Below are 25,031 nucleotides of genomic sequence, written 5' to 3' on the forward strand. Positions count from 1 at the left end.
TGGGCATAACCAGATCTTTATTTTACCAGAAGGGACAGGCAGTGGGGCAGTGCAGCATCCAAGCCCCAGACCGGACATGCAGCATCCACATGCAGGAACACAGGCTGGGGCAGGGCGAGGGGTGGGGGACCAGGACCACAGGACACCCGCAGCGTCCCTGCGGGGATGCTGGGGCCCTGGGCTCTTCTGCCTCCTCTGAAGCAAGGAGACAGAGGACCGGGCTGCTTCCCCACAGCTGGAGCCTGATCCTTTCTGGCCAGGAAGCAAGCCGGCACGAGCAGGGAAGGATTCCGGCCAGCCTACGGCACTCGATTCTGTGCAGGGCTGGCACAGCTCTGCCCACTGGAAGGGCCCGGCCTGATACTCAGGGCAGCACAGCCCTAGTAGGAAGGGGGTCTGTACATTTTCTATTCCCCAGAAGGGCTGGATCCTGATCCCAGAAAGGCTTAGCAGAGTTGGGACCAAGCCCCACTCCAGGGAAGGGGATTCCCTGAGCACGAGCAGGGGCCTCCTAAGGCAGTAGTAAACCGAGGGAGCTGCTCTACACAGGAGGCCTCGCCTCTGTGCCCGTGGGCGCGGGAGAGAGAGGTGAGGTACGAGAGCAGGCCTGGGGCTGGGCAGGGGTTGGCAGAGGGCGATGGCCCTGGGCCTGCAGCCACAGCTACTTGGGCCCAGAAGGGCTGGAGTGGGCGAGGCTGGGGACTTCCTGGGGGCAGGTTTTGGGCTGGGAAGACCAGGCCAGGAGAAGACAGGGTGGCCGTCATCCCCAGAATCCCTGCACCCACGCTGAAGCTCTGGCTGGGGCCATGGGGCGGCGGGGGATGGAGAGAAGCACAGAAAACTTCAAGGCACCAGGATTCTCGGGAGCAGCAGGGCCACCCCCACAGACAGACAAGACAGTGATTGTAATAAACATCTTCAATTTAAACTACATGATGTGTGTAGAGGGTGCGAGGAGAGAGGGAGAGAAAAAGACAGACAAAGGAAGACACGAACAGGAGATGAGGGTGCAAGAGACAAACCAGACAGTCGTGGCAGTGAAAGCGAGGCTGTGGGATGGAGGAGAAGAGGCGGGAGACAGAGACAGAGGGGAAGGGAAGACAGCCAGAGGCCTGAACACGCAGCGCTTCTGGTCCCTACAGAATAAGGCACCAGAGTCAGTGACGTTCCCGTTGTCCCTGTGGTATTAAAACGGGTGCTGAAGGTGGGGGCGGTGGCTGCTGAAGGGTGTGGGCCGATGAGACCTCACACCTGTGCACCGGTGGCCTTCTTGATCAGCGGTATCTGCAAGGACGGGAGATGCCATGAGGCCTTGGCTTCAGGGCCCCCACCACTCTGCCCAGGCAACCCACTGCAGACAGCGAGACACCCACCTTAGACAGGTCCACGCCCGTCAGGGCGTGCACAGAGGCGGGCAGCTCGGCCAGCAGTCGGTTCACTTCCGATGTCACCTTGCTGTTGTCCCCACTGAGGACCACAATCTCATCGACTTTGGTCAGTGGGGCGGCAATTTTGGCAGCAATCTAGGAGGCAGGGTGGGAGGAGAGCTGGTTGCCACTCGGACTCCATCCACCTGCCCCATCCAGCATCTCTCCCTCCTGTTTCCACCTCACCCCACCCCAACGCAGCCTGGGCGGCCCTTATTTGCAATAAAGGTCAGATGGTCCCCTGGGTTAGGGATGAGCCTAGGCCTGTTGTAGAGTTCTTCCCCATGCCGCTGAGTACTTCCCCATTTGACCCTCCCAGCAATCCTGTCGCTGTGTCACTGACAAGGCCCAGAGAAGTCCGGCACTTGCCCAGCCAGTCCCAGCTTTGGGTGGGAGCCTTACCCGGGGCAGGGCGTCCAACACCAAGGCCATCTTGGCTGCATCTCCGTATTTCTGGTAGGCCTCAGCCTTGAGTTTCATCCGTTCAGCCTCTGCCTTGCCCCTTGCCTCAATGACTGCCGCCTCTGCCTCCCCGATTTTGCGGATCTTCTCTGCTTCTGCCTGAGCCAGGAGGACCTGCTTCACCCTGGGGGAGTTCGGGCGGGCAGGGTCAGTGGGAAGTGTCAGGGGTCCCTTAAGCCTTGCCTGGGGGCCAGCGAACCCTCGAGTCCCCCACTTTGGCAGGTGTCAGGGGTGAGGGACCCATGAGGGCAGTGCCCTGGCCTTCTGGCTCTGGCCTGGAAGAGGGCACTGGCTCCAAGAGGCCAGATTGGAGAGGGGACCTACCTGGGTGCCCTCTGTGCCAAGCACCACATCAGGCCCTTAAACCTCTAGCACCTAATTCAGTCTTCCTAACAACAATCCCATGGGGCAGGCGGGTTAACCCTACTTCCCAGTGAGGAAGCAGGCGTGGGGGCCTCCAAGCTTGGCCAGGAGTGGAGGGGGTGCCCAGGTGGCAGAGGAGCCAGACTACAGCGGGGGCCCCCAGTGGCACCTACTTCTCGCCCTCTGCGATCTGCTGTATGCGGTGGGCCTCGGCCTCGGCGGGGCAGCGCACCGTGGCGATGAGTTCCTTGTCGGTGCGCAGGATCTCCTGCGCCTCCACGGCAATCTGCTTCTTGCGCTGCACGACCTCGATCTCAATCTCTTCCTGCCGGATCTTCTGCTGTTCACGTGCCCCTTGCAGCTCATAAGCCAGCTGGGCCTCAGCCGTCTGTGGCGGGGGAGGGTGGTCAGCACGTCAGAGGCTGGCCGCCACAGTCCTGGGCCTTGAGCCCCAACCCCAGGACGCCCGACAGCTTCTCACCTTGATGTTGACCTCCTCGCTGAAGGCCGACTTCTGCAGCTCGAAGGCTCGCTTGGAGTCGGCGATCTTGGTGTCAGCCATGAACTTCACGTCCAGCATCTCCTTCTTGCACTCGGCTTCCTGGGAGCAGGAGGGGCAGGTGCTGAGGGTCCCCCTGAGTAACCGGGGTTTCCACCACCCCTGAGCTCCCTCATCCTCGAGGCTGGGAAGGCAAGCCCACATACCCGGATGCCTGCGTCCCGTTCGGCCTCGGCTACCCCGATGTCAGCATCTCTCTGGACCACAGCAGTCTGTGTCTTGCCCAGGGAGCTCAGATAGTCCACTTTGTCATACACGTCCTGGGGAGGGAAGGGGAAGTCGTCCCTGGGAATAGTCAGAGGCATAAAGGGGCCCCTCCTGCCAAGCTCCCGCGCCACGCATGAATGGACACGGGGGCCACAGCCTTCCCGCCACACTGCACCTTGATGGTGAAGCTGAGAATCTCGATGCCCATGCGGCCGACATCAGGGGCTGCCACCTCCCGCACCAGCTTGGCAAACTGGTCCCGGTCCTGATAAATCTGCTCCACTGTCAGGGTCCCTGGGGGCAGAAGGATCGTGGGCTGGCTCCCCAGGGGCCCAGCCAGCTTGGGAAAGGGAGGAGCCGGCCAGGGAGAGGTCTGAGTGTAGACAGGGGTCACACGGTCTGTGCTGGGTCTTTCTAGCTTTCTTTCTATCTGGCTGTGCTGGGTCTTCCCTGTAGCATGTGGGATCTTTAGCGGCAGCATGTGAACTCTTCAGTTGTAGCATGTGGGATCTAGTTCCCTGACCAGGGATCGAGTCTGGGCTCCCTGCCTCGGGAGCGCAGTCTTGGCCACTGGACCACGCGGGGAAGTCCCTGGTGGGTTTCTTCTAACACTGAGTCTCCTCCTGCAGGGTCTGGGCAGGATGAGGAAAAGTGCCCCAAGCAGCACTAGGTGCCTGACCTGACTGGCAGTCAGTCACTCAGCCCCACCTCCATGCTCTCTTCTTCACTCGAGTCTCCTGATATTTTGAAAGGAAATACATGACGGAAAACCTGTCAGCTTTTCTGCTAGAAGCCTCTCAGTGGGACTGACAGGCCCGCCTGTCCAAGGCCCCCTCTCCCCTCCCTGGCCTTGGCTCAGGGATGCTGTGTGGCTCCTCACAGGTGGCAGAGGAAGAGGGGTCCCTGGGCCAGGCAGGGCCTCACCGAGGATGGAGCGCAGGTGTCCCTCCAGTGTCTGCAGAACGACGTTCTTGATGTCTTGCACGCTCTTGCCTAGGAACTGCTCACAGGCCACAGCCAGGAGCTCCTTCTCGGTCATGATCTTCACCTGCCGGTAGTCACAGAGAAGTCTGAGCCAGGCTGGAGGCAGGCAGACGGAGGCCCCAGACCCAGGAGGATGGTGGCAGTTGGTACCCCTCCCCTCCTTTTTAGGACCTGGAGGCCTCAGGGGGAAGGGGGTGGTGGTGGGAGGGGGTGGGGTCTGCTGAGGCCTCCAGCAGGGAGAAAACACGAGGAACTCATATTGAGAAATTTCACTTTCACTGGCAGCCCCAGGCTCTGCCAGGGCCTCTCCCCTGGACATTCTGGGCTCCTCCCCACCACCAACCCCTCCAGTCCACTCTTGGCCCCTCAGCCTGCAGGTCTCTGCAAAAAGGAGAATGAGCAATAGGGGTGCAGACAGACAGACTAGGAAAGAGAGCCAGGAGAGGGCAGGAGACAGGTCTGCGGTCCATCACCAGGGGAAGGCATCCTCTTCTTTCTTCCCCAAGGCACCAAGCCAACCACTCCTGCACCAGGGGCCTTTGAGATGGCTGAACCTGCCCTGTGAGGACCTCTGGAGAGCAGGAAGCCCCTCGCCCAGTCACCAGGCTGGGAATATAACGCAGCTCTGACTCCAGAGCCCAGAGCTCCCTGGCCTCATGTGGCCTCGCCCTCTGGTCCCCACCCTGCAGCCCCCTACCCAGGGGTCAGGGGAGGCCCGGGTTCTGGGGCTTGGCATTTCTGACGCCTGCAAAGAACGGGGAGGGGTTAGTGACACAGGAGCCCCGGCACTGCTTCTGTCCTCCGCTGGCCCTCTGGGGAAAGAAGGGTGTCTTGTTAGTCCTGCTGGGTGGCCGAGAGGCTGAGTGCAAGTTCCAGTGGCGACGACCCTCTCTGGGAAGGGGGATGGGCATGGGTGGGGCCGCTGGAGAGAGACTGCCCCTGGCTGCTGGCCTCTCCTCGTTCCCACCCCAAAACCCAGCGTGGGGACGAGGCAGCTCAACGGACATGCGCGGGGCTGCTGAGTTACTATACCTGGGCGACACCCGTCACAGTTAAAGCTACCCCCTCGGCCGTCTCTACGTCCTCACAGCGGGGCTGCAACGTCATAATCTCTAGGGAAATCCTGCCAAGAAATGCAAAACAGGGGCCATGGGTCTGGGGGCCCAGGGCCTGGGGTGTGGGGAAAGACTTTGACATCTCACTGCGCCGGCTGGGACGGGCCAGGGGGGTCCTGCTGCAGGAGACGGAGGGGGTGGGCTCTCCAAGGGGTCGGAGCTGGGAGTGTGTGAGGAGAGGGGTGGGAAGGCAGGGCCAGGGTGCAGATGGCTCAGTGGAAGGAGTGTCGTGTGCCACCCACGTGCACGTGTGTCCTCTGCTCACATCAGCCTGGCTGGAAGAGCGGGAGAGGAAGTAGGAGTTGTCAGGGGTGGTCTGGACCGGGGGGCTGGGGGTAGTGTGGGCAAGAGTCTTGGCGTGGCCACGTGTGTCCTGGAACAGCACATAAGTGCTGGTCCTCCAGGCTATATTTGTAGGTACCATCTGACCATCCCCCAGAGGCATTTGCCTGTTCCCTGGGCATGCTCAGCACCCCAGAGTGCCCTGGAGGCTGCTGAGAAAGCTGCCTTGTACCTGGCATGCTGGGAGTATGCCTACTGCTGGGTCAAGATGGAGGTGATCCTGTGTTTGCCCCACCCCACCAGGGGAGCCCTGCTGGGTCCCTCTACCTGGCACCAGGCCAAGGCTGGAAGCCTGCTCTCTGGGGTTGGGGCCAGATGCGGCCAGTGGAGGAGAAGGCTGGGGCATGCTAGAGCTTTGGGGCCAAGGAGGGTTCTGCCCAGATGACCTGAGTCTTCAAGGGTTCACATCACCCAGTTGAAAAGGGATCTGGGTATTAGCTATTTCAAGTGGAGTGTGGGCTTGGAGGGAGACGAGGCTGCTAGGTGGGGTGTCGAGGGAGGCCTGGCCCCTACATATCCCACGCAAAGGGGCTCTGGGCTTCTTCTCTGCCCTGAAGCCTGCCCTTCCACAGTGATGAGTGGTGGGTGTGATAGGGACAGTCTTCTTCCCCATTAAGGATATGAGGTTGGGTGAGGCAGGGTGTGGGGGTGCTGGGTTTTGCCTGAGAAGCTGAAGGACAATTTCATGGAAGGGTGGAGGATGAGTAAGGTGACATGTAGGTCTCTTCTGGCCTGGGGACCCGCCAGCATGCAGGCTCTGAGGGGCAGGGGCTTTCTGATGTCCATCGCTGCCTCGCTGCCTCTGCTGTGCCTGGAGCTGACAAGACGCTCAGCAGGGAGCTGGCAAATGGACCAATGAAGATGGGAACCTGTGCTGCTAAATGCCATGGCTCAGGAAAGGGTTTCATCTCTAGGGCTGTTGGGCGGTGAGGAGGGAGACAGCAGGTCGCTTGCTTTCCCAGGTGAGATCAAGTCTGTGATACAGATGGCGTTCCTCGAGCACTTCTTTTCTGAAAATCCCAAAGCGAGCACCCTCACATTGCTTCACTTGCCTTTCTAATATTCCTACAAGGCTCAGGGAGGGCTTGATTCTCCCCCTTTCGCATATGGGGAAGCTGAAGTCTGGTGACAAAGAGAGCTGCTCAAAGGCCTCTCGAAAGAGAATCAGGGGCAGGGAATGGCCATGGCTCTTTTTGCTCAGGCCTGTCAAGGAGGTTGGAAGCGGTCAAGGGGTGAGATGAACATAACTCCCCAGGGGACCCGTTCTTCTGGTGCATCAGGGAGGAGGGTGTTGGCCTGGAGAAGACGCAGGACACAGAGCTCTGTGATACCTGAGGACTAGGACTCCCGCAGGAATCTTTAGGATAGACCCCTCCCGACCTGGATAGCCCACCTCCGTCACAAAAGGGCCTGTGTCTTCTTCTCCCGCCTCAGCTTACTCTCAATGTAGGCTTGGCGTCCAAAGACACCCCCTGGCAGACTTGGGCAGAGCTCCCAGAAGCCTTCACTCTCTCTCCCCACTCGCAGCCCCCCATGAGCTGGGACAAGGGAGTGGGGGACCCTAGAGGCTCCACGCGGCCACCCAGAGCAGTGGTGGTGGGAGCAGAGGGCAGGGAGGCGCGCTCTCAGGAAAAGGGAGTCCATCTGGAGTCTGCCAGGCCCCCGCAGGGCAGGAAGAGAGGAGGTTAGACACAGAGGAGGAAGCAGGCGGGTTATTACCTGTGCAACCCCTGTTACGAATAGCGGGACCCCCTCCGACGTCTCAATATTCTCACAGCGACACAGGATGGTCATAACCTCCAGAGACAGTCTGAGGAGCAGCCGGGGGGTAGGGAGGGAGAGGTAGGGACAGGAAGGGAAGGAGGGGACACAGCAAACACACACAGTGGTTACCAGACAAGCACCGGATGCCTGAGGCCTGGGGGGTGGGGGTGGGGTCGCTCTCAAAACTTCAGCTCCCATCCCCCACTGCCAGCTCGGCTAGGCCGTAGGGGACCAGAGACACCCCTGCGCTGGCCTGAGGCCTCTGGGTCTCTTCTCCAGCCCCCACACCTTTCCAGCCAGAAGCTGCTGGGCTGGAGGTAAAGCCTGCTGATGCCCTGAGCCCATGACCTGAGGTTGGGAGGTTGCCTGTGCGCAGGGCACCAGAGCTACCCACCGCCTCACTTTTCCAGGAGATTCCTGGCACAGTCTGGCTGGCAGCCTGAGCTCCATGCTCCAGATGGAGGCAAGCCTGTGTTTCCAGAAATGGGTGGGGGTGGGGGAGGCCACTCTGGGGGTTCATGAGCCACAGCAAATACCGAATCCTGCTCAGGGCACAAACCCTCAAGGCCTGTGCTACTTATCCCTAAGAAGGCAATTTAGGGCCAGAAGAGTCTAAAGCAATTTTTGGATTTTCTGATTTGCAGTGGTGGGATGTGTCAAGGAAGGCTGGGACGGGGGGAAGTGTGTGCACCCCTGCCAATATTCACAGGGACAACTGGGAGTCACTCACTTCCAGAGTTGGGCACGGGCAGAGTCATGGCAAAGAAAAGGTGCGTGGAAGCTACCTGGGCCTCCCTGGGGCAGGGTGTGTGCCCGTGTGTGCTGGGTGCCGGACCAGGCAGAGGCCAGCCTGTGGACAGCGCAGAAGGTTTCCTTAAACCAGAGGGAGGGAGGGCAGAGGCTGAGGTGAAGGAGCAGAAGCAAGTGGAGTGGGGGGATTGGGAGCAGGAGGCAACGTGGGTCCCCCCACTCTCCAGCCATGCGCATGTACACAGGTTGACTGCCTTCCAGCCCCTCCCTAACAGCACCCTCAGGCTGAGAGGACAGCAGACCCAGCTCAGACAGGCACCCATCAAGCTCTCTTTGGGGAAGGAGAGGGAGACAGGAAAGAGGGGGAGGATGGGGGAGGGGAGGACAGAGGGAGGGAGGGAGACAGGAAAGGGGGAGGGAGGGAAGGGAGGGGGAGGTGGGGGGGAAGAGGGAGGGGGGATGGAGAGGAGGGAGGGAGACAGGAAAGAGAGAGGGAGGGTGGGGGGAGGGGGGAGAGGGAGGAGGGGATGGGGAGGAGGAAGGGAGACAGGAAAGAGGGAGGGGGGAGGGGGAGAGGGAGGAGGGGATGGGGAGGAGGGAGGGAGACAGGAAAGAGGGAGGGAGAGGGGGAGGGGGACAGGGAGGAGGGGATGGGGAGGAGGGAGGGAGACAGGAAAGAGGGAGGGAGAGGGGGAGGGGGACAGGGAGGAGGGGATGGGGAGGAGGGAGGGAGACAGGAAAGAGGGAGGGAGAGGGGGAGGGGGACAGGGAGGAGGGGATGGGGAGGAGGGAGGGAGACAGGAAAGAGGGGGAGGGAGGGGAGGAGAGAGGGAAGGAAAAAGGAGAGGGGGAGGGTAGGGAGGAGGAGAAAGGGGGAGGGGAGGGAGACTGGAAAGAGGGGAGAGAGAAAAGGAGGGGAGAGGGGGAGGGGGAGGAGGGGAGGAAGTGGGGAGGAGGGAGGGAGACAGGAAAGAGGGAGAGAGGGTGGGGGGAGGAGGGGAAGGGGAGGGGGGAGAGGGAGGAGAGGATGGGGAGGAGGGAGGGAGACAGGAAAGGGGGGAGGGTGGAAGGGAAGAGGAAGAAGGGGATGGAGAGGAGGGAGGGAGACAGGAAAGAGAGGGAGGGAGGGGAGGAGAGAGGGAAGGAGATAGGAAAGGGGGAGGGTGGGGAGGAGGAGGAAGGGGGAGGGGAGGGAGACTGGAAAGAGGGGGGCGAGAAAAGGAGGGGGAGGGGGGAGGAGGGGGAGAAAGTGGGGAGGAGGGAGGCTGCAGCTCAGATGCCAGAAGTGGAGGAACAGCTCAGGTCAGGGAGAGACAGCTGCCCCCATCGGGGCCTCAGGACAAGACAGGGCATGGCAGCAAAGGACAGCGGGAGAGACCTCACTGAGTCTGGAGAAGAACAGCTGACACTGAGGGCAGGTGACATGGAGGATGGCTGTGGAAAGGACCTCAAATGGAAGGCTGGGTTAGAAACCTAGACCTCCACTCTGACCTAGGAAGCGCCTGCCGGTCTCAGGGAAACAAGGGTCCCCGCTGGGGGAGACGCCCCTGCAGCAGACTAGGGGACAGGGAAGGGGCTGCCCCAGGAACCCAAGAGTGGGCCCTGCCTGCGGGCCCAGAGGGAGATGCTGAGCCAGGGTGTGGGAGAGCCACCCTGAGGATGAGGCATAAGGCCCCCACCCCTCACCTTCAAACCTGCCGTCAGAGAAGCTGGGCCCTGCTGTCTTGGGGCTCTGCTCCCGGGAGCAGGAAGGGGGAGGGGACCAACCATGGTGTGGAGAAAGGGCCTCTGGAGTGTCAGCGGACGCCTGGCAGGACAGGTCTTGGGGCAAGCGGATACTCTCTAGGCCCGGCTGTACGTCTAGGGGTTTGGACGAGACACTCTGCTGTCCCAGGACTGTGTGGCGGGTGTGGGGTGGGAGGTGACAGTGTCTCTGGAGAGGGAACCCATGGCTCCTGTCAGGCCAGCTGGCCCCCTCAGGAGTCTTAGGATCCTGAGAGGATCTTGTGACCACTACTAATTGCTTTCTGAACACTTTTGACCTTGGGCCAGAAGAGTTTCCCAAGATCCCTCAACTGAGGCAGGGCTAAGAGCGGGGAGAGATAGGCAGTGGAGGGGGTTAGGAGAGATAAGTGAAGTTAAATCGTTGTGACATGCTTCCCATGCCCCTAACTTCAGCCAACACCCTCAGACTCCCTGCCGCCATGGGGCGTCTCTCTGCCAACTGGGATACAGGGGGATTTCCACTGGAATCTCCACTGCTTCCCCTTCACAGGACCCCCACCCCTGCCAATGGGCCTGCGCTTTCATAGCTCTGCTGTCTGTGTCGCCTGGTTCCTGGCCTGGAGGAATCTGGGCCCCTCCCCTGATCTCCCATAATCAGGAAGGGGTTGCTGGTGGAGAGGTGCCGGCCAGCCTCATCTCCTCCCAGGTGGGCAGTGAGGGGGCAGGAGAGGCCTGGGCCCGAGTCTGGCCCTGCCCCGGGCTCTGGGAAAGCCAGCAGGCAGAGCCTGAGCTGAAATCTCCTTTCCCCTTCTGAGTCTCTCCAGACTGATGGAGGAGGTCCAGACCCATCTTGCCCAGCCCCGGTGCCAATTCCTTAGATCCGTATCCCTTGTCTTTAATACAGAGAGCCCCTTCAGACTATAACCATCCTCTGCCATTTAGCCCCTGCCTGCATTGTCCCAGGATCTGCACAGGGCAGGGGTCTCTTCAAGTCTTTCCTCCTTCCTAGGACCACTCCAAACAGGTGTGTTATTAAGGGTTCGTGAATAATTCTGAGCTAGAATCAGGGCGTTAGGGTTCTGCCTGAATTGCCTGGGGTAGAAGTGATGCTTTCACTGGAAAAAAGCACACCCACCAAGGAAGAGCTGCTCACAGACAGCCCTCCTGCCTCCCCATGTAACCCACTCCACCTGCCTCTTAGGAGGTCCCCCCAACTAGAGTGGAATGCAGCAAGTGGTAGATGCTCTAGCTCAAGTGGCATGAAGGGGGTTAAGGATGGAGACCCTCTTCTCCCCTGCCCACCAGGATGCCCGATTGCCAGCCCCCAGGCCCTTACCTCTGAGTGTCGGAGATACACCACCAAGCCCAGGCCCAGCCGCCAAACACATACTGTTTATAGTCGGAACCACAACAGCCCCCTGGAGAGCAAAGCAAACCGTGGCTGGTCAGTTAGTCCTTGGGTATGTCTACCCTCCAACGCCTCCATCAGTAACGCTGGGCCTTAGCCTGCTCTGACACTTGACAACTCCCACCACTGGGCACCAGGGGTGGAGGTTACAGATAAATGGGAGACAGGCCCTTAAGGTCTTGGGATCTAGTTTGGTAGACAGGCAATTTGCATAGAAATGAGGGGAGCCAATGAGTGGTTCAGAATGTATGTGCTTTCAGAGAACAAAGTCAGTGGGCAAGAGTGAACAGGGACACGTCCATCTTTGATTCAACCATCCGTTCAGCAAACAAGTACTTTTCTGTGCTAGGGAAACAGAGATGAAGGTACAGCTCCTCTCTTAAAAGTGGTGGGACTCGGAGGAGTGACCTTTTCCTGAGCTGATGGTTGTACCATGCGACTGGCCCATTACCAGGATGGGATCAGTCCCAGAGGGGATGCAGGTGGAAGGCTAATACAAGGGAGTCTACGAACCAAGAGGTGGGATGGGGGTGGGGGTGGCACGCTCAGCAGACCTCTCAGTGAGACTGGTTCCCAGGGGTTCAGAGTGAATGGGAGTGGATGGGGAAGACGGCAAGACCTCAAAACAGAAGCCAACTCATGGTACCAAATGGAAAAGTGAAAGGGAAAAGGCCTAAAAAGGAAATGACTCCTGGAAACTATGTATCAACTAAATAGCCCTGTTGAATCTGGCCACCACCCAGATTCACTTCCTGGAGGAGCTCCGCACAACCTCTATACAGAAATGAGAAAAATCAGTTCTTGAAATTCTTGCTGTGAACCCTCCTGCTGATGCCGAAATTAATCAACAAGTTCATGAAAACTTAGTAAAAGGAAGAAGGGCTGTTCCCTGGCAGAAACAGATGATTCAAAGGAAATGTAACATGTAACAGGGAGGAAAAAGCCAGTGGGCGTCATTGTTTCTGCATTCATAAACTTGGGTTTTCAGGAAAGTCTAGGGTGGGTGCCTCCCAAGGTCAAAGGCCAGGGGTAGTTTTGTGTAGCTGGGTTAGTGTCTCTGAGCCCTCATGGGACACTGACCTCAGGGGACAAAGCCGGGCAGCGGGGCAGAGGGCAGACTGCAGAGTATTGTAGGGACTGGGCCAAGCAGGGGTGTTGTGTGTATGTGCCTGAGTGATGGGGAAGTCATTTAAGCTAAGAAGCCACACTTGTATTTGCATTTTAGAAACCCCACTTTGCGCAAGGAGAAAGATACCTGGGTCAGGGAGGCTGGGGAGAAGCAGCCTCTTACAGTGACCCAGGCCACACACAGTGGCTGACGTGGGGGGATAACTTCTAGAGTAGTCTTATTCAAGAGAACGTCCTTCTGGGATTGAAATGTTCCCCAGCTGTGCTGTGCAACAAAGCAGCCACTCGGGACATGTGCTATTGAGCACTGGAAATCTGGCTGGTATAACCGAGAAAATGAATTTTAATTAACTTAAATTAACCTGTGGCTCACAGCTACCATATTGGACAGTGTAGGCCTAGAGCCAGGGTTTGGGTTGGTGGTCAGGCCAACAACCAGAGACAATAGAATCATGAACCGAAGAGAAGTTTTAGATAGCTGGAGGGACCACCTGACGCGAACAGCCGACTCACTGGAAAAGACCCTGATGCTGGGAAAGACTGAGGGCAGGAGGACAAGGGGGCGACAGAAGATGAGATGGTTGGCTGGCATCACCGACTCGATGGATATGAATTTCCAATAGTGAAGGGCAGGGAAGCCTGGTGTGCTGCAGTCCACGGGGTTGGAAGGAGTTGGACACAATTTAGTGACTGAACAACAAAGGAACAAAGATCCCACAAGTGTGGCGGGACTGCCAAGATAGACAGCTGGCAAATGATACTGCCCACAGGGCAGCCCACCCTGTCTCCTGGGTCTGCCCTGTGCATGGTGTACAAGCAGCTGAGCCTGAGGTCCAGGGAGCTGGGAGCATCCCTGCAGTGTGAACAGGGTCGGGAACAGGTTGCAGGTCTCTGGAAACACCTGTTCACAGGACTGCTGCTCAAGGTAAGCCACTGCAGGCTGCTCTGTCCTGGGGATGGGGTGAGAGGAGACTCTGAGGACCAGCAGTCAACTTGAAACCAAAACCATCTCGGGATCCAGTGAAACTGGAAAAGGATCAAAAACCACAGCTTGTTCCACTTCTTCTGGCCTGGTGGGAGCTGGGGCACAGTGGCACAGCTTTCTCCAACCAACCCAGGGCACTTCTCAGGGTGCAGGGAGAAGAGACGTGTAGTGGTGTAGTGTAGTGGTGGCAGGGTGGGATGGAGGCGAGAGAGCCAAGGGTGGGAATCCACGCTTTGAAGTGAAAAGTGAAGCATTAGTCACTCAGTTGTTTCTGACTCTGTGAGACCCCGTGGACTGTCAGGCTCCCCTGTCCATGGGATTCTCCAGGCAAGAATACTGGAGGGGTAGCCATTTTTTTTTTTTTTACCTTTAACTTATTCTTTGACCTCGGGAGCAGGCTGCCACAGCTCAGGCTGGGCCTTGGCCAAGGGTAACATGGCCAGGTTCCCAGGGGTAGCAACAGGAAGCTGGGGCTGCCTGGCTGCCCCACCCCCAGCAGCCTCCTCCCCTGGAAGGGATCTTCCTCCCAGCTTCCTGGTCACCCTGGGGACCACTCCCAAGAGAGGACTCTTAGGTGACCCTTCCTTGACCTCCCCAGTTCTTACTGTCTCTAGACTTGGAGACAATCCTCCTAATTTTATCTCACTTCTTCTAACCCAACGTACTTTCCTTTGCTCTGTCCTCAACCAAGTTGAAGAGTCACAAAATATCCTGTCATAAATTCCGCCTCACTCTTAGCCCTCCCCCAACACAAGTGCCCGTCTGCCCCCTCAGGAACACTTCCTTTCTTCCTGCCCCTCTTCCACTCTTTCATTCCTACTAGTCAAGAAGACCTACAACTCTACTCTACAAGGCAGATTTTTTTTTTTTTTGGTCACGCTGCAGGGCTTATGGGATTTCAGTTCCCCAACCAGGACTGAACTGGGCAGTGAACATGCTGAATCCTAACCACTGGACCATCAGGGAACTCTCACACAAGGGGGATTTTTTTTTTTAAAACATTTTATCAATTTATTTGGCTGCACCAGGTCTTAGTTTCAGCATGTAGGATCTTTCGTTGCGGCATGTGAACTGTGAACTCCTAGTTGCAGCATGTGGGACCTAGTTCTCTGACCAGGGATTGAACCTGGGCCCTCTGCGTTGGGAACACTGAGTCTTAGCCACTGGACCACGAGGGAAGTCCCACAAGGGGGATTTTTTGAGCCAAAATCCCCCCTTAGTAGTCTGGCAAAGCCTGAATGTTCATAAATGCATAAAATAAGATACATAAGAAACAAATATTTAAAGTTATATATGTGTGCTATGTGATACATAGTAACATGTATAATGTTATTAAATAATAAGATCTTGTGGTAGATTAATAACTGGCTTAATTTCAAAGTAGCAATGAGCATAAGTGATTTTTACCATACCTGCAACAAAGGCAGTATGGTAGGAAAATATCTGCTAATTCTATCATGGATTGTTGCCGACATTAATAATCGTAGGAAGCACTAACTTTCAGTTAAAGTCAAAGTGAAGTTGCTCAGTCGTGTCCAACTCTTTGCGACCCCATGGACTGTAGCCCACCAGGCTCCTCCATCCATGGGATTCTCCAGGCAAGAACACTAGAGTGGGTTGCCATTTCCTTCTCCAGGGGATCTTCCCGACCCAGAGATCGAACCCGGGTCTCCCACGTTGTAGGCAGACGCTTTACCGTCTGAGCCACCAGGGAAGTCTACGCTCTCAGTTAAAGTAAGTGTAAATAAAAATGTACCACTTTCCTCTTATCAAATGCAAAGACCTCTAAATTCTATCCACAAACTCCAGGCTAAGAGAAAGGTATATGGTGTTTGGATTCCCCCAAAGTAGAAACAGAGAAAAAAAATTGTGCATTACAGAATGAAGGAGGCAGGATAGACAAGAAAAACCTCCAGACTTTTCAAGTGGAAAAGATGATCATGATACGTATCAACATCCTCCTTCTGAAAGTAGGCTACGTGAGATGGCCCTGGACTTAGAAGGGAAAGTGAAAGTCGCTCAGTCATCTTTGCGATCCCATGGACTATATAGTCCATGGAGTTCTCCAGGTCAGAATCCTGGAGTGAGTAGCCATTCCCTTCTCCAGGGGATCTTTCCAACCCAGGGATTGAACCCAGGTCTCCCACACAGCAGGAAGATTCTTAACCAGCTGAGCCACCATGGAAGCCACCTGGACTTAGATGCAGGTCCAATTAATGGGGTGTAGGGAACAGGACTGGAAGTCCACATGCCAGCGAAAGCCACAGTGCAGTTCGATCATCTCACATCCCAAGATACTACTATGCTGGGCATCATCTCTCTCTCTTCTCTTCCAACCTCCCTTGACTTCAGCTCTCTTAATTCTCAGTGTGGCCTCCTCTCCGCACCCCTAAAATGGCTTCGAAGTTAGCACTGCCTTGGCCTCTGGCTAGAGTACCCTGGCAACTTGGGAGGCACAGAGCAGCCCGTCTTAGGGGTTCTTTTTGCCCCTCAGTTTCAGGATCGCCACAAAGACAAAACTGGAGCTCTTTCTCCTTGGCCCAGAGTCTGGGCTTCTAGAGAGAAATCCGACAAGTAAAAAACAAGTGTGATGTAGATTCAGGTTTCTAAAAACCTTTAGGAGTAGAGGCTGGGAGACTGGCCCAAGTCTGAGAGAGGAGCAAGTTTGGTCAGTGCTCTCTGGGGGTCTCCCTGGTGACCCCAAGGCTATCTTCTCTGGTTTTCAGGGAAGTGAAAGATTTTTTTTTTTTTTTTTGGCTGTGCCACAGGGCTTGCAGGATCTTAGTTCCCCGACTAGGGATCAACCCCCCAGGCCCCTGCAGTGAAACCCAAGAGTCCAAACCACAGAACTGCCAGGGAAGTCCCAGGGAAGTGAAGGATCTTAATTTCCCCACAGTAGGGTCCTAGTCAGAGAGATTGACGATTTCCTGTCCCAGGGCAGAGACTGACTTTAAGATTCAAACTGAAACAAAGTTCATGAAAGTTCCCAATGGATTCATCCCAGGTCTCAAAGTGGGTGGCAACAAGCCCAGGTCTGGCCCACCCTCTTCTGCTCAGTTCTGCAGCTGGCCCTAACAACTCTCTGCACAGGTGGAGAATCCATACTGACAGTGGCAAGTAGGATATGAGCGTTTCCTGCAGCTACAGGCCTCCACGCTGTCGGGAAAACACGGGCTTCTCCCCAGCACCCGCGCCATTGGCTGCACAAACTGGTGGCTTGAAAGGCTTCTGCCACTTCCCAAGACACCCAAACACACAATTTAAATAGCAGCCTTATGGCACGATCTCTCTCCCTACCCCAACATTGCGGAGCCCCCATCCCGCCTAAGCGCAACAGAAATTCTGGAGTCTGCAGCATTTTGCAACCAGAGCAACACAGCCCGGAGCCAGGTTTCTCAACCTGTAGAGGCCGCACCCGCGTCTACGGGGCGGGCAGTGCCAGTAAAGCCCGGCAAGCCTCAGCCTGCTCGGAATTAACGGATCTGTGCCCAGAACCCAAGGATCCAGGTCCACCGCCCCTCCCCAGACAGGCACCTGCGACCCACCCACCCCTCGTTCCGGGCGCTGGCATCCAGCCAGACTGTGTTCCCGGAACCCCAAGGCTTCGGCTCGGGATCCTCTAGGCCACAGGGGAGACCCTGCCCAAAGGAGGAGGCGGAGAAAGGAAAGGAGGGAATAAACACGGGCAAACACGCAGAGCACGGAGGTGGGGGGAGCGCCTGGCCGGTGCCCTAGGGCGCGGAGCACGGAGAGTGGGGGTCCCTCCTGGAAGGGTCTCCGGAGCTACCGTAAGCTCAGGCCCCACCCCCGGCATTGCCCCCGCCCCCCTACCCCCCGCCCAACCCTCAGAGCCCTTCCTCGGCCTGGCCCCTCTCCCGCCCTCCCAGGCACAACCCCCGCCCCAAACACCCTCCCGGCGCCGGGCGTTCCAGATCCACCTCCCTCGGGGCCCCCTCACCTGAAACCACCAGCGCCTCGTTGGGCCCCACCGTGTGACAATTGCCCATGGCGCCTGCAGGACGGAGGGGCCCCCCGGAGGTCGCGGAGACCTGGACAGCAGCCTCCGGCCCGCCCGCACAGCCGGCCTCGCCCTGCCTGTCGGGCCACCCCCAGCGGCCGCCCGCCCGCCCGCACCCCTCCGCGGCCGCAGCGCCGCCGGAAGTGTGGCGGCGGAGGGCGGGGCCGGCGCGGCCTGCTAGGCGGTCGGCGCGCTACCCGTAGAGTCAACACGCTTTATTGCACGGGCTAGACATCGCGTACCCTCGACTCCCACGGGGCGCCTGAATAACCACCGTCCTGCCCTTTCTCACCTTCCACCTCCCAGCTCCCACCTTACAGCGGTCGGCCCTGGAGCCAGCCCGCTGGGGGTTCCAATTTCAGCCCCTGCGCTTACCAGCTGGGAGACCTTGGGCGAGTCCCTTATCTGGCCGAGTCCCTCACCTGGCTGCTAATGCAAAAAGGGGATAATGAAACTACTTAGCTACAGGGTCGAAAAGGGCCCAGCTGAATAATCCTCAGTGTTGGCAGTGCATCCGATTACAAATTCCCAGGCCCTATTCAGGGGCTGATCTGCATGCCTGAGGGTAAGGCCTGGAAATACGAAATCCAAATTCCTGAGAAGCCGCAGCAGATACACTACGCCCCACCTCTCAATCTGGGGTTACCGTTCCTCTCAGGGAGAAGTAATCACCCTTTATTTCCTTCCACCAGGAAACGAGCTGTCCAGGACATACCTTGAAAACCCCAGAAAGTAACCATGGAGGCAAAAATGGCAACTCTGTCCTTGCCCAGTGCATGGCCCGGCACACAGCTAAGGTTTTAAAGGCCCACCAGGTGCCCTGGAAAGCTTCCCGGTCTGTGTGTGTGTGGGTGGGGGGGTGGGGGGAGGGAGCGGTTAGCAAGCCTGAGGCTCAAGTTCAGCTTTAACCGGAATTCGGCGCGTGACCGTAGATCTGTCTGTTGAACTCTGAGGGCTGGGGTAGAGTTCGGAAACCGTGGGCTCCTCGGGGTGGGGGCTGCTCGGAGAGGATGGAGTCCCCGGGTCCTCAGGCTGGGAATCTTCATCAGATTCGGCATCCTCCCCAGGCCCAAGCCCTGCTAGCTTCCTGCTGGCCTCCCACAGCCGGTGAGCTGCTCGGTCGTCTCTGGCGGCTGGGGGCACTTCCTCCACGTGGCAGTTGGCGAAGTACCTCCCGCTGAGGGGCTCAATGCCTTCCTGCAGAGCGCAGTACAGGGGTGTCTGGGCACCCCCTCGCGGTGCCCGGAGCACCAGCCAAGCCAGGGGGCGCAAAAGTGGGCGGAGCCATCCAGGAACGTGGCGCAGGAAGAGCTCCGAGTTCACTGGCCCTGTGGACGGGAAGAAATGAAGCAAGCAGGGAAGACGACCGTGGTTGAGAGTCTAGGGTAAGAGGCAAGCACAGGGCTACAAAGGAGTGGGAAAAAGAGTCCGGTCCCAGGGAAGCCAAGGTCGGATTAACCAGGTAGTACTTAGAGACCTGATAAGCTGACCTCACTCGTTTCTAACAGCAAGCCGCTTCTTGTCCATCCAAGCTCTTTACACATCCTCATCTTCCAGATATTGCTCATGCTGTGTCCCTGACTGCTCAGTCACTTCAGTCATGTTCGACTCTTTTCGACCCTATGGACTTCTCCCATGGGATTCTTCAGGCAAGAAACTAGCCTGGAACAATCTGTCCCTCTCCATCTTTTTTTCTAGCTCATCTTTTTTTCCTGTTCCTTTGTGTTTTGTTTATCTTTTGGCCTCCCCCAGTGGCATGTGGGATCTTAGTTCCCCAAACCAGGAATCAAACCCTCATCCCCTGCATTGGAAACATGAGGAGTCCTAACCATTGGACTGCCAGGAAAGTCCTCCTATTCCTTTGTTTAACCAGCAAACATTTATGAACACCTACAATAGACCAGCCACTGCTTTGGATATTAGAGATATGGAATCTAATAATGGCTAGCTATAATTATTATATCACTATTATAATTTTAATGAGGCTTAGGTAATGATTGTCTAATATTTGGTATAGTATTATGGGTCAGGCAGATCTTGTTATCCGGCAACTTGTTCCCTAAGGCAGGGATGGGTCTTCAGTTCAGTTCAGTTGCTCAGTCGTCTCCGACTCTTTGCGACCCCATGGACTGCAGCACGCCAGGCCTCCCTGTCCATCACCAACTCTGGGAGTTTACTCAAACTCATGTCCATTGAGTCAGTGATGCCATCCAACCATCTCATCCTCTGTCGTCCCCTTATCCTCCTGCCTTCAATCTTTCCCAGCACCAGGGTCTTTTCCAGTGAGTCAATTCTTCGAATCAGGTGGCTAGAGTATTGGCGTTTCAGCTTCAACGTCAGTCCTTCCAATGTACATTCAGGACTGATTTCCTTTAGGATGGACTGGTTGGATTTCCTTGCAGTCCAAGGGACTCTCAAGAATCTTCTCCAACACCTCAGGGATGGGTCTTACTAATTAGTAAAATCACTCAGGCTGTAAGAATGCTTCCAGTGGACCCCTAGACCCTGGATGATCCAACCTATCTCTATACCTCATCTCTTGCCACATTCCCTTCCTCACTCTGTTCCAGCCACAGCAGGCTCTCTGTTCTTTCTTAAACACACCAGGCTCTTCTGCCTCAGGACCTTTGCACTTGGTATTTACTCTGTTCTTTTACTCTTCTCCCTAGAATGCCTCATAGGTCATTCATTTCCTTCAAGCTTCTACTCAAATGTCACCTTTTCAGTTACATCTTCCTTGACTGCCATAGATAAACATAGCATCCCCTGTCATTTCTTTTTTCTTTTTCTTTTGCCAACTCTGTCATTTCTTAGTCCCCTTTCCCTGTCTTATCTTTCCCTGCAGCACTTTATTTTTTTAATTTTTTCCTGCAGCACTTTAAACACCACCTGTCATTGTATATATTTATTAGCTGTCTCCTTCTATAAAGTAGAATGTAAACTCTACAAGGATGAGGTCTTTGTTTTGCTCACTGCTACATTCCCTGTGTCTAGATTAATGCCTGGAACATAGTAGGTACTCAGTAAATGCTTCCTGAATGAGTAATTATTAGCTAACATCATCAGTTCAGTCATGCAGATGGCTCCTTGGGGTAAGAACCTAGGCCTTCCTCATTGCCATGCCTTACCCAGCCATCAGCATCTGAGCTTGTGGTGTGAGACAAGCTCAGACAAGAATAGCCTGGCTTCAAGATCAGCAAGGAACGGGCCTCTCCCTGGACCAGGCTTCCTTCCTGCTCTGAGATTCTGTGGCTCAGTGAGAGGCTGGGGGAGCAGGGGAAGGGGCGAGGATGGGAGAGGGGGAATAAGAATGAAGCAGAGCAGCCAGAGAGCCGAACCTCACCTGGGTGGGCTGCATAGCAGGTGACGCCAGTGCCCTCAAGCTGAGTGGCAAGCTCCCTGGCGAACAACACGTTGGCCAGCTTACTGTTGGCATATGCCCGCAGCTCCTGTCGCCAGCCCACCACTGGGTGGTCCAGGCGTGTGAAGTCGAGGCGGCCTCTGCGGTGGGCAGCAGAGGAGACCACCACCACACGGCTGGGGGCGCTCGTCTTGAGCCGGGGCAGCAGCAGGTGCGTCAGCAGGAAGGGGCCGATGTGGTTCACACGCAACAGCAGGTTAAAGGGCTCCCGGGTCCGGCCGCAGGAACTGATCCCTGGGGTAGGGGCTAGGTGTGAGCAACTGCTCCAGAGGGATTCTTGGAGGCCTCAGCATCCCCCAGGTGAGATGGTGGTAGGGGGCATCCTTCCCACATGTTTACCAGTCCCTCGGCCAAGCCTGCCTGGAAGGGTCGGCTGGCTGCCCCTGGCACCCTCCCACCCCTCCGCAGGTTGGCTTCCCTCACCGGCATTGTGGATGAGGATGTCCAGCCGTGGCTCAGAGCTCAGGAAGGCAGTGGCAAAGGCCCTCACGGAGGCCAGACTGGCCAAGTCCAAGGCCATGAAGATGACTTCATTGTTCCCACTCTCCTGTGGAGTGGCAAGAAGTGGCCTGTCATACACACCCTTCTCTTCTTCCTTCTCCCCAGGCACCAAATTCTGAGAGTTCAGCTCCTACTAACTCCTTCTATTAAGATCTTCCCCAGGCATTAGAATGTAGTGGATAAGTGTGTGGATGCTGGATGCAAATCTTGACTTTGCTTATTACTAGAGTGATACCTCGGGCAAGATACTTAATCTTTCTGAGCCTTAGTTCTCTGTAAAATGGAAATAATAATATTACTGATAGAATTATTGTGAGGATTAAATGAGTTAATATATGTAAAATCTTTAGAACACTGCCTGGCATGTAGTCACCACTCTGTAGGCACTTGCTTTTTTTTTTGGTACTTGCTATTATTATTAATATTATCATACCCTCTGCCCATTATTGTTTACTCTAAAATCTACAACGGACTACTCACTGGTCTCCTCCAACCCGCTGTTACCCACTACAAACCAGGTGCCACACAGCCATTTAGGGGTTCATTCCCAAAGGTTATTCTGACAGTCCAGTCCCTGCTGAGGACACTTCATCGGATCTCTGTCCATTCTATGAAATCTGATCTCCTCAGTAGGGTCTATAAGGGCCCTTTGAACCTGGCCCTGGCTCAGAGAGTTCAGCCCCTTCCTTTTGCCTCTTCTCCCCATACTCCGTGCTCCGGCCTCATTAAACCTTTCAATCAGTTTCTCAGATCAGACCATTCATCTTGCCTCAGGGCCTCTGCATATGCTGTTCCCTCTGCTGTTCTCTTTCCAACTTTCATTAGAGTAACTTCCACTGATTCTTAAATGTCTTAGAACAGCAGTTACTTCCTTCAGATCTGGTGTCCCTTCGCTGTGTGACCAGAGCACCTGTGCACCCGCTTCTCCATTTGGAGAAGCGGGCTGCATTGTCCTTTAAGGGACTGGATACCCCCGCCCCAATGTCTCCAGCTACCCTGCTCTTTTCCGTCCTCTGTTCACCCTCCCGCCAGGCCCCGCCCTCCCCCGCCAGGCCCCGCCCTCCAAAGCCCCGCCCTCCCTCACCTGGCGGAGGTCGAACGCAGCCGCTTCGCCGCGCTCCCGGCTCCTGCAGGCCAGCACCACGCGCGCTCCTCGGCGCGCCAGCTCCAGTGCCGTCATCTTCCCGATGCCGCTGTTAGCACCTGAGGAGGGTGGGCGGGAGCGGAGCTGAGACGTCGGGCCCCCGCCCCACCGTCCCGGCTCCCCGCCCCCTGCCCGCCCGCCAGCACTCACCCGTGACCACGGCCGTGCGGCCCCGCAGGCTGGCGAGGCCGCGGCACGGCGGGGCCTTCACCAGGTTGTAGTAGACAAGCACGTAGGCGCCCAGCAGCAGCCCCACGCCCAGCAGCAGCGCCTCCATGCCGGCCGCACCTCCGGGCTCCCGCCCAGGCCCGGAGCCGCCTGGATCGCCGCCCGGGGGGCTGCGGGCTCTCCCCGCACCGGCCTGGAAGGGCGCCTGGCGCTCTTCGGCTTGGCGAAGGCGGAGGCGGAGGCGGGCGGCAGACAGGGCAGGGATATGTGTGCGTGCGTGTGTGCGTGGGCCCTGGGAGCGCCCCCTAGGCGTGCGTCTGCGTCCTCGGGGTGTGCGCTGGTGTGAAAACCTAGGTGCCTATGTGCGTTTGCGCCTGGGAGCGCCCTCTAGGTATGTACACGCACCTCTAGTGAAGGTGCTAGTCTTTTTGGTATGTGATGTGCCCATGGATCCTGTGATCGTCCTTTAGGTTGTGTGCGTGACTCTGGATCCTGTGTGAGCGCGCCCGTGTGAACACCTTGTAGGTGTGTGAGTTTGTGGGCTTCGAGCCCCTCCAGGTGTGTGCATGCATCTGTATTCTGTCAGTGTGTGCATGAATGACCCGTCTTCGCGTGTACCTGTACTCTGTGCTGGGCTCTGTTGCAGAAGACTTGCAGGAAGGGGCTTAGCAGACGGATGGGCTCTCTGGGTGTCAGTATGTAGCAGTCCTTCCCTTCTGGAGAGGGGTGGGCTCCTGAATGCTGCTGTGTCTGACAGTGAGTCTAGTCCTGGATTCTTTGCCCTCTGTGAACAAGTCCATCAGTTCCTTATCCTCTTATTTCAGCCCTCAGCTTCTAGGATCTTCTCAACCCAGGGATCGAACCCAGGTCTCCCACGTTGCAGGCGGATTCTTTACCAGCTGAGCCACGAGGTAACCCCTCAGCTTCTAGGATTCTTTTCATTTCTTCCCATGGAGGTCAGAGAGGTGACACAGTGCATGCAGGGTGGCACCATCAGTTCAGAGCTGTCAGGATTCACTTATTCATTAGCTGTCTATCTTCCCACCTCCTTGTACCCCACCAGACCCCTCCTTTATATATATATATAATGTATTTGGCTGCACCGGGTCTTCTTAACTGCAGCACGTGGGATCTAGTTCCCTGAGCAGGGATTGGACCTGGGGCTCCTGCATTGGGAGTACAGTCTTAGCTGCTGGCCCACTAGGGAAGTCCTCCACCCCTCCATTTCCGAAGAGAAGCAGGAAGAGTGTAAAATCTGTCCTCTGATCTTCAGGAGGAAATTTGTCTCTGGAATGATTCTGACAGGTGGGAGAAATAGGTAAAGAGGCTTCATTACTGAATAGAAGTGATTATGATGGCTGAGTGGGTGGGGACAGCTAGGGAGGCATGGGTAAGGGTATTATTTCTGGCCAGGTGACTTGCCAGGAGAAAGGAGAAATCCAGTCCAATTTAGCACCTGTTGTTTGGCACTCACAGCATGCCCAGCAGTGCAGGTAGCCTTGTTAATACTGAGCAGAACAATGTTTCTGCCCTTAAGGAGTTCACAAGGCCCATCGGGGGAGGAGGAGGAGAGTGGTGGAGGCAAAGCTAGACGGGTGGGTGGCAGCCAGGGTCAGACCTCAGATTCCAGCGGTTTCCTGTTTAGTTGCACCATGGATTCAGCGTTCATGTGTCCATACTGTGGGATGAGACTAGGGATGGAATATGAGTGAAATAAATGCATGTGCTCTCCACCCCCACCAAAACAAAATCCTGACATGCAAACAGGTACCACGCACTCTTAACAGCGCTGGCATGCATACGCACAGCTGTGTTCTCTAAGCATGAGATGGTTTTCAGGAAAAACTTGGCAGATAAAGTTTCTTAAGTATAATGTGCAAGAAGGAATAGTTTGTTTAAATAAAAGGGAGCTTGGAGGCCTGAGAATTTAGGTAATGGGTGAACTCATCTGTCCAGGGGCTGCAGTTGTAAACTTGTGACTGCGAGTAGAGTTACTTGTGGCATGACTGAGTCTACAGACTGGATTTCTTTGTTCTTCAGACATTTGAAACAAACTGCTCCGCACTAGATTCTAAGCTCCAAGAGGCAGGGGCCACATCTGCCCTGATGATTGCTCACAGCAAGTTACTGAGACAAAGATCCAAGGCCAGCAAAGGCTGGGTACTGGAGGAACTTGAGTGATACTTGAAATAATGAATTGCTCCATACCCAGCTAGGGCTGGGGGCAGGGGAGGGGGGTGAAACCCAGGTGTTACGACTTCTCCCAGAAGAGATGGATAAAATGATAGCAAATAACTGAAGGAAAGACAGTCCCAACTGCTTGGGTTAAAGCTTCTGGAGCAGAATGCAGAGGTCTCATGCTCTTATTTAAAAAAAATACTTTTGGTTGTGTGGGGTTTCTCTAGTTGCGGTGAGTGGGGGCTGCTCTTCACTGTGGTGTGTGGGCTTCTGATTGCAGTGGCTTCTCTTGAGGTGAAGCATGGGTTCTAGGTGAGGGCTTAGATGCTTCGAGGCATGTAGGATCCTCTCAGACCAGGGGTCGAACCCAAGTGCCCAGCTT

At 56.3% G+C, this 25,031-nt stretch overlaps 2 protein-coding genes across 6 annotated transcripts; both read right to left on the bottom strand.

The window, feature by feature from the left end:
- On the bottom strand, nt 1-18,034 carry FLOT2 (flotillin 2). Of its 5 annotated transcripts, none has more exons than XM_061390562.1 (11): nt 17,953-18,034; nt 11,035-11,116; nt 5,035-5,125; nt 3,943-4,066; nt 3,194-3,312; nt 2,958-3,071; nt 2,734-2,853; nt 2,426-2,640; nt 1,830-2,013; nt 1,374-1,523; nt 1-1,284 (listed from the first exon to the last, which is right to left on the bottom strand). In XM_061390562.1, exons 1-11 carry the CDS (start codon nt 17,975-17,977, stop codon nt 1,246-1,248), a joined length of 1,263 nt encoding a protein of 420 aa, XP_061246546.1. In that variant the 5' UTR covers nt 17,978-18,034; the 3' UTR covers nt 1-1,245. The 5 variants fall into 5 exon arrangements, with proteins under 5 accessions (XP_061246546.1, XP_061246544.1, XP_061246545.1 ...); XM_061390560.1 differs by lacking the exon at nt 17,953-18,034 and adding an exon at nt 17,178-17,381; XM_061390561.1 differs by lacking the exons at nt 5,035-5,125; nt 17,953-18,034 and adding exons at nt 7,179-7,269; nt 17,178-17,344.
- On the bottom strand, nt 17,867-23,390 carry DHRS13 (dehydrogenase/reductase 13). Its single transcript, XM_061390566.1, has 5 exons — nt 22,454-23,390; nt 22,244-22,362; nt 21,082-21,205; nt 20,581-20,892; nt 17,867-18,565 (listed from the first exon to the last, which is right to left on the bottom strand). The coding sequence occupies exons 1-5, from the start codon at nt 22,578-22,580 to the stop codon at nt 18,114-18,116; spliced, it is 1,134 nt and encodes a 377-aa protein (XP_061246550.1). The 5' UTR covers nt 22,581-23,390; the 3' UTR covers nt 17,867-18,113.
- Between the last annotated feature and the right edge of the window lie 1,641 nt (nt 23,391-25,031).

This window comes from Bos javanicus, chromosome 19 (genome assembly GCF_032452875.1).
Source record: "Bos javanicus breed banteng chromosome 19, ARS-OSU_banteng_1.0, whole genome shotgun sequence".
Lineage (NCBI taxonomy): Eukaryota > Metazoa > Chordata > Mammalia > Artiodactyla > Bovidae > Bos > Bos javanicus.